The sequence below is a fragment of the Lactuca virosa genome, chromosome 2 (assembly GCF_052849685.1).
Source record: "Lactuca virosa cultivar CGN04683 chromosome 2, Lactuca_virosa_CGN04683_v6, whole genome shotgun sequence".
NCBI lineage: Eukaryota > Viridiplantae > Streptophyta > Magnoliopsida > Asterales > Asteraceae > Lactuca > Lactuca virosa.
Window position 1 is genome coordinate 66,493,961 of NC_136427.1, and position 9,082 is coordinate 66,503,042.

At 35.5% G+C, this 9,082-nt stretch overlaps 1 protein-coding gene and 1 long non-coding RNA gene across 2 annotated transcripts; one reads left to right on the forward strand and one right to left on the reverse strand.

Moving 5' to 3' along the window:
- Positions 1-346: 346 nt before the first annotated feature.
- On the forward strand, positions 347-5,298 carry LOC145156372 (uncharacterized). Its single transcript, XR_013736645.1, has 3 exons — positions 347-436; positions 4,364-4,485; positions 5,097-5,298. It is a non-coding gene; the product is annotated as an uncharacterized LOC145156372 (long non-coding RNA).
- Positions 486-2,025, reverse strand: LOC145156370 (putative homeobox-leucine zipper protein ATHB-51). Its single transcript, XM_079075776.1, has 3 exons — positions 1,787-2,025; positions 1,217-1,554; positions 486-944 (listed from the first exon to the last, which is right to left on the reverse strand). Exons 1-3 carry the CDS (start codon positions 1,893-1,895, stop codon positions 669-671), a joined length of 723 nt encoding a protein of 240 aa, XP_078931902.1. The 5' UTR covers positions 1,896-2,025; the 3' UTR covers positions 486-668.
- Positions 5,299-9,082: the final 3,784 nt, after the last annotated feature.

A 9,082-nucleotide genomic window follows, 5' to 3' on the forward strand; every position in this document is an offset into this window, starting at 1 on the left:
GTTTGAAAAACGTAATGGCTCGCAAAGGCTTGTCATGACTTAACTTTTACCTTGCCGCCAAGGCACGCCTCACGTTATTTAGAACCTTAGTTTTGGGGAAAAAATTTAAACCATAAGCATCATTTGTGAAATTTTGTCTAAATATATACCTAATAACGTATGTTTGTTTTTTCTTAAAACACGCGATATTGGTTAATTTTACTTTAGTATAAGCAAAAAAATTGAAGTGGTCATTTTTCTTGTTTTTTTGCCCGGGGTCCATAACATGCTTGGGTAATGCTCTTAGCCTACTTAAACTGCTGAAGGGGATTTAGATACTAAAATAAATGGCAATGGTTGTTCGAGCCATTACTTATATTTATGAGAAAAGGATAAGAAGTATGAACAGAGAGAAATCATAATTGTTTCTGACCGAATACTAGTAATTCATACAACTGTAAGTTTTCTATTCCATCCTTTTTGTTGAATAAAATTTTCATCCGATCTTCAACAATAAACGATGCATATCTTCAATATATAGCATTCGAATTTAGGAAACGTTATGTTAAAGCTAGTATGACACCTTTTAAAGAGCTAATCAAGGTATATTGAAAAGCTACGGCAACATTCTTTAAGCTAATCTACCTAGAACATCTAAAACTAGATAAGTAACATATCGACTATATATTTCATGGGTATGAAGGGAGACCAGCCCAGTTGTAGTACGATTGAGTGGGAACCGCAGCCCCATCATAGTTAAGCATATAGTTGCATTCACCAGCAGCCACAGCAGACGATGGGGTAGCAACAGCTTGGTATGAAACATTGTTGGAGCTGCGAATGGCGTTCACCGATGTACTCTCAACAGTAGTATCTTCTCCGGTCATGTCTGAGTACCCTGTTGCAGAAACTTGTGCTTGTCTCTTACTGCCATGTTCTTTGAGTATAGCTCTCAATGCTAGTACCTTAATCAAGGGATAAGTAGGTTAGCATCATTCTTTATAGTTAATATTTAGAATTAACACAAAGAAATTACATATTTTAGCTAGTGTAGTTATTCGCCCATCGATATCATCTAATAAAACCAAAAAAAATTGAATCTGACACACCACTGGGTCATTTACGAAAGGCTAAACTTTTGAATATGGTTTGTTTTCAGTTAAAAATAAAGACAATATGCATGGTTACTTTATAGAAGCGGAGATCAATAGACCATGGCATGCACATATATACGTACCTCCTCTTGAAGCTGTTGCTTCTCTCGGAAGACAGCATCGAACTCTTGTTTAAGCGCATCATACAAACGCTCGAGCTGCTTAGCCTTCCAACGAGCACGTCTATTTTGAAACCAGACTGCAATTTGTCTGGGCTGTAGTCCTAGTTCTTGTGCCAGCTTCATCTTTCTTTCAGGGTCCAGTTTGATCTCCTCCTGAAAGCTGTTTTCCAATGCCTCTAGTTGTTCACTTGTCAATCTTTTCTTCTTGTCCTGATTGTTGCTATCGTAATCAATTTGGCTTAGATCCATCATTGGTAAAGATGCCTGCTGCAACATCTGATGCTTCATATCTGACCCCCCTGTTGTCATTGTTTCAAAAGTTAATAAGTGGAAGCTTTACATATCGACCCCTAGACCATAGTGCCTTGAGCCTGTTCTAACTTCTAATTGTCCAATAGATTATTACAAAGTTACTTAATCTGATAACATACAAATTATTCATTTTGAGTACTTTTTTGAACATCATACATTTGATATAAGTAACTTGAAAGGAAAGGCACAAACTGAAGCAAAACAAAGAAAGTGAATTACCAGGTGGGTATAGATAGGGGTCGACAGTGTTATAGTTATACAGAAAGGAAAAGGGACTTTGTGCATTCCGAGGAATAAAGGGAATGGGGTTGCTGCTACTCCACTCCATTTGATCGACCCTCTTCTTGGTTAACAATATCTACCTTTCAATAGCTAGCTGAGTTTAACCTATTTGTAGCTGGGATATAATTAAGGTGGTGCTGTGATTTGTGAATCATTTTCATGCAAGAAAGCTGTGTATTTATACGACAACTAATGGGACATACAATCCAAAGGGTGAGACAAATAGACATAGGTACTGGCTGTGTGGTGACTGGTGAGAATAGGTTAAAAAGGTAATAGGGTAGAAAAATATAGGATTTGGGGGGTCACAATCTGGTCCCCAATGGGAGTTAAGCACCTAAGTTTATTGCGCCTGCATGCACTTTTCGCTGCCAATATGCTTCTTTTTCCATGCCTGCTCTGACTCATCTACTACAGTCCTGCACCTTTTGAATCTCTGTCTCTCAAGAGAGAGAACAAGGCTGGAGAAGATCAGTGGGATACAAACGTAGGATGCGACGAGCATGGTAGAGATGGACATTAATGAAGATGCTAATACGTAATGAGTACGTACTCTTAACGTTTATGTTTACAGGAGGATGTGTAACTTTAGAAACAACCAGTCAATACTCAATACATTTATGGAAAGCATGACAGAAAACAATGGAAAACGTGCCAACAACAGATACAAATAATGTTGGATCGATGTAACAAAAGTTACATAGCTCACTACCACTACAAGTATCAACGTAGCAAATTTAAATGGGCAATTAATTGCGTTGTTAGGGATTTTGTTACTAGTTTTCCCCGATTCAATTTGAATTTTATTCATTTTTTAAAATGTAAGTTTCATGAATCGCGACATATGAATTTGCCATTATCATCTTGATCATCTTTACTAAAATCATTTTAAGAAGAGAATGAGAAGAAGAAATCTTTGTAGAGAGATGTGTCTATGTCAATGAATGCATTGGGCAGCAATGGATTAATAAGATACCCCACAAAACAGATGCCATTTAAAGGGAAGGCAGTGGTGTCGCAGACTCCATCATTAAAAGGTGGGTACCTTGCATGGAATAAAATATAGACAACATGTTTGTGTAACAGATGGAGCTTACAAAGACATAATATTAGTCTTTTGAAAATTTATTATTCCATGCACACGTCAGGGGAACAGTATTTATGTAGTACTATATATATATATATATATATATATATATATATATATATATATATATATATATATATATATATATATATATGGGAAAAATGAATATACATTACAGCACCACCTAAGCTTAGGTACTAAACCTCTTGAAAATACATTGTTTTACTATATAAAGATTACGGTTAATGGATTCACGATTAATACTTCAAGATATAAATTCAAGATCGACACAATAGAGTTTAGGGTTTAGATTTAGGGTTTAGGGTTTAGGTTTAGGTTTAGGGTTTAGGGTTTAGGGTTTAGATGTAGGGTTTAGTGTTTAGGTTTAGGGTTTAGGGTTTAGATTTAAGGTTTAGGGTTTAGATTTAGGGTTTAGGGTTTAGGTTTAGGGTTTATGGTTTAAATTTAGGGTTTAGGGTTTAAGTTTAAGGTTTAGTAATGTTCACTTGGGTGAAATAATAAACGATAATTGAGGAAAGAAAACAGAGATGGTAAAACGATAATGAAAGAAAGAAATGTTATGGAGGATGATATATTTACCAAGTGAAACCAAATCGGGTATATTTAGCATGTTAAAACGACATATTTTAGAAGTTTAGTACCTAAGCTTAGGTGAGGCTGTAATGTATATTCCCTATCCCCTATATATATATATATATATATATATATATATATATATATATATATATATATATATATATATATATATTATAAATTCGACGTAATTAAAATTAAAACTAACAAACTAGATTAAAACATTATAAAATAAAATAAAGCAGTAGATTTGAGAGGATTCTTGAACACCACAACAAGAAATAATCCATTTGATCGTGACCGTACGTTGCTATACCGATCCATCGGTTAGGGTTTCATTTCATCGGAGGTAATAGAGGCGACACCAATTGCGACGACATGTCACCGCTATTGATGGTGATCCGCGTGAATGTCATCGTGACCGTTCGATTATTTTTGGATCGGACGACTAATAATCATGACAGAAAGGCGTGTGTTTTTCCCTCCAACTTGTCGTCGCTATTGCCTCGGTGTCGCCGCTAAAGGTAACGCCCTTTTGACCCCCCCTCGTCCCAGACGACCCGGTTCCTGCGTTGTCTCCTCCTTCTCGCAAAACTCTGACGACCAACGTTCTCTGGTGCGATTTTCCGGCGTAGTACACCAATACAAACCACCACTAACCATAGATTGCTTCTAGGCCTTCATTTTCCGGTGATTTCCCACGTTTTCCAGCGATTTCCGACGTTTTCCGGTGAATTCCGAGTTTTTCCGGCGACAATAATCCTCCGGTAGCGTGAATTTTCTCTTCCCTTTTCTCTTTCTCTTGTTTTCTTACCAATATTTCATTATTTCAGTGCTTTTAAGGTAATCTCCGTTGAATACCACCATCACAGTGCGATCGTTGTCACCACTAACTTCAATTTCCGGCGACTGGTCGTATTTTCCGGCGACATGTCTCATTTTCCGGCGACAGCAGGTTCTTCTTTCTTTTTTTGTGTTCTTAATGTATATGAAATGTATGTGCAATGTATATATTTTGGTATGTGAAATGTGTATATTTTTGTATGTGAAATCTATATGAAATGTATGAACATGTATGCAAAAATGTATATGCAAATGTGTCTGTGTGAATATGTATGAAAAAATGTATTTGTATGTGTATGTATGAAAAAGTGCATGTGGAAATGTGTGTATAAGTGTATTTCTATGTGAAATGTGTGTATATGTGTATATATATGAACAAATGTATGGGAAAAAATATAAGTGAAAATGTATGTATATGAAATGTAGGCATTTTTATGTGAAAATGTAGGTGTTTATATGTGAAATGTATATATGTATTTCAATATGAAATTTATTTGTATGTATGAAAAAATATATGTGAAAAAATGTGTATAAGTGTATTTGTATGTGTGTATATTGTATGTTCTGATAGAATATGTGTATATTGTATGTTATGATAAAATAAGTGCATTTGGTGGTTTAATAGTTTTTTAAATTGTTACCGACTTAATTTGTTTGGTGGTTTGATGGTTTGATGGTTTGTTAAATTGTTAATGACTTAATATGCTTGTGACTTAATTGTAGAATGTTGATGTGAATGCTTTTCTTCAAAACCCGGCGTTTGTGACGGCCATTTGAGACATTACCCGCTCATTTAAAAACCAAGTCAACAACGAGGAACACAACGATGGGGAAGACGCAAACACATAGTATTTCTTGTTTTATGTTATGGATGATGTTATTTTGGATTTATTAGATAGTTTATGGATGATATATTAGATTTTTATATGGGATTTATTAGATAGTTTATATAATGTGGTATATTTTATGTTTTATGTAATGTGGTATGTACTTTTACTAAAGTTGCATTTTATAATATATACAAACTAATATCATAAATAAATTGTTTTTTCAAAAAAAAAAAAAATCATTAGCAGCGACACCTTTAGGGACGACATTGACCAATTGCGACGACAACTGATTCCGGGAAGATTAGCCGGAAAAACTCCGACTGGTGGCCGGAATATTAATAGAGACGACGCCAATAGCGACGACATTGACCATTTAGCGACAACGAGTATTAGAGACGATGCTATTTGCGACGACAAACGAGTATTAGCTATGAGGTAATAGCGGCGACAAGGGGCATCAATTGCGACGTTTTTTGTCGTCACTAAAGGTTACGTTTTTTGTTGTGCACATAGAAGATTATCTTCAAGATGGTGTGTTTTTCTCTTTACATTTGATGGGTATTTATACTTCATAACATCCTATTCATACATCATTAAAATAGTAATTCAATATGTAAAGGAAATTATTCAAGGGGTGAAAATTGTTCATTCACATGCATTGTCTAACTTAATAATTTGATGTAATCTGAGTTCAACCTTGAAGTACTGTCTCATTAAAAACCTTACTAAAGAAACCTAGTGGGAAAAGAACTTTAACGAAGGGAAAAAGAGTGTAGTATATAGTTGACTCCCCTTCATTTAGACATATGTTACGTTACATTTTATGCACAAGTAGCATTACGATGCCATGTACATGTTTTCTGAATATTGCAGCAGGAAGTGCTTTCGTGAAGAGGTCTGCTACATTGTTGTTGGATTGAACATATTCTATCTCAACCTTTTGATCTTTTATAAGCTCTTAAATGTACTCAAAAAACTTTGGAGGTATATGTTTTGTTTTGTCGCTCTTGATATATCATTCTTTCATTTGAGTGACACATGCTGAGTTATCTTCATAAATTAAAGATGGAACTTTATCTTTATCTAGTCCACATGAACACAAAATGAGTTGTCTCATCGATCTTAACCATGTGCATTCTCTACTAGCTTCATTTAGTGCAATTACTTTAGCATGATTTGAGGATGTGGCGACAAGTGTTTTCTTTTGAGAGTGCCAGGAAATTTCGGTGCCTCCCTTCATGAATACGTATCTAGTTTGAGATCTAGATTTATGAGGATTAGATAAATAGCCTGCATCTGCATAACCAATCAAACCTTGTCTTGAATCATTAGGATAAAATAACCCTAAATAGTACTTCCTTGAAGGTATCACAAAATATGCTTAATCCCATTCCAATGTCTTTTTGTTGGGGATGAACTGAACTTTGCTAGCAAGTTTACAGTGAAAGAAATGTTGGGTCTAGTACAATTAGTAAGATATATAAGAGCCCTAAATGCATTTAGATATGGTACTTCTGGACCAGGAACTTCTTCATTTTCTTCGGGGGGACGAAATGGATCTTTGTCAATATTCAATGATCTAACAACCATTGGGGTGCTTAAAGGATTGTCATTGGCCATATTGAAACGTTTCAAGACTCTTTCTATATAATTTGATTGATGCACAATTATTCTGTTAGGCATATGCTCAATCTGCAAACCAAGACAATATTTGGTTTTTCCAAGATCTTTCATTTCAAATTCTTTCTTTAAAAGTTCAATCACTTCAAGGATGTTTTTATTCGTTCTAATGATGTTTAGATCGTGAACATAGACCGCTATAATCACATACCCAAATATTGTTTACTTAATGAATACGCATGGACAAATAGTGTTATTTTTATAACCTTTACTTGTCAAATAATCGCTTAAACGATTGTACCACAAGCATCCAAATTGCTTTAACTCATATAAAGATCTTTGCAATTTTAAAGAATACATTTCTTTGGGTTTTGCACTTAATGCTTCAGACATTTTAAATCCTTCAGGGATTTTCATATAGATATCACTATCAAGTGATCCATACAAGTAAGTTGTAACAACATCCATAAGACGCATCTCTAAATTTTCAAAGACTACCAAGCTGATTAAATACCTAAAAGTGGTTGCATCCATTACCAGTGAATAAGTTTCTTCATAATCAATTCCATGTTTGAGAGAAACCATAAGCCACAAGCCTAGCCTTGTATCTTACAATTTCATCTTTTTCATTTCTTTTTTGTACGAAGATACATCTATACCCTAATGGTTTCACAAGTCCAGGTGTGAGGACAATGGCCTTAAAAACATTTCTCTTGTTAAGAGAATTTAATTCAACTTGCATATCCTCCTTCCATTTAGCCCAATTATTTCTTCTTTGACATTCAGTGACAGATTGTGGTTCGGGATCATCATTCATAATATCACATGAAACTGAATAAGAAAATATTGCACTTATATTATCAGTTTCATTTTGGTCACATATTCAACTAGTTTGACCATAATTTAGTGCAACATCTTCCTTTCCTGGGGGAATTTTGATATTTTGTGTTTCTCCAGGAACACTTTCCTCATAATCTAGTGCATTTTCTACTCATCTTCTTTTCTGTGGGTTCTTATCCTTGGAACCAAATGGTGTTCCACGCTTCAGGCGTGTTTTAGACTCTTGAGTGAATTTATCATCAGATTGTCCATATGGAATTTCAATTTGAGCTGGAACATTGATAGTTGGTATATATGATTTAGTCACCCTTTTCGTGTCAGTAAATGCATCAGGAAATTGATTTGCCATTTCTTGGAAATGCATTATCTTTTGAACTTCCATTTTACATTGCTTTGTGCGAGGGTCAAGATATGATAAAGAAGGCTCATGCCATGAAACATCCTTTTTTATAATCTTCTTTTCTCCTCCTAATGATGAGAAATTTTCCTCATCAAATTGGCAATCAGCTAGGCGTACTGTGAAAACATCACATGTTAAAGGTTCAAGATATCTTATAATAGACTCTGACTCATAACCAACATATATTCCCAACCTTCTTTGAGGACCCATTTTTGTCCGTTGTGGTGGTGCAATGGGGACATATACTGCTGTGACAACCCGAAAATCTTTGCCTCGTAAGTCCAGCCATTCAATTCAACCGTGTGTCAGACTCGTTTCTGCTATCAGTTAGCATTGTTTAGAGTCTGTTTAACGGTTCTAAGCTTAGTACATTCAAGCATTGGGTTTAGGGAAGTGTTAGCTAAAGTTCTTCGCGTTGAAATCGAGTCGAACACTCCATCAGAGGGAGTGTACGGACGTACACATGAGTGTACGGCCGTACACATGAGTGTATGGCCGTACACCCATGTTCGCTGTACACCACCTCCATATGTATGATATCCTTTCATTTCTAGTCATTCCTCACACTTCCAAGTCAAGAAAAATCGATTTCTCTCTCAACTATCATCGAGTTCTTCATCCTAGATCTTCAAAAACGTAAGTGATTCTTCCATCCTTGTGTTGTTATCCTTCTTAATCATGTATCACCCTTTGATTTCATCCATGGAAATCATCTTTTTGGGTAGATCTTTAAGATCTTCATCTTTCACCAAGAACACCAAGAACACACACTTGTTCTTGGTGGCTGTGAACACCCTTTTAAGCCTCCAAATTGTAAGTATCCTTTCCCTATGCTTAGTACATGTTAGGATCTCCTGTTAAACACCCTAGAATCGACCTTTTAGCTGGGACAAAAGGAGTGTACGGTCGTACACCCTTGTATGGCCGTACACCCCTCAAAACACCCCAAAAGGGCCTCTAAAATGCAAATCTAGTTCATATACTTGATGAGCAATAGACCCACAAGCTTCCCCATTGTT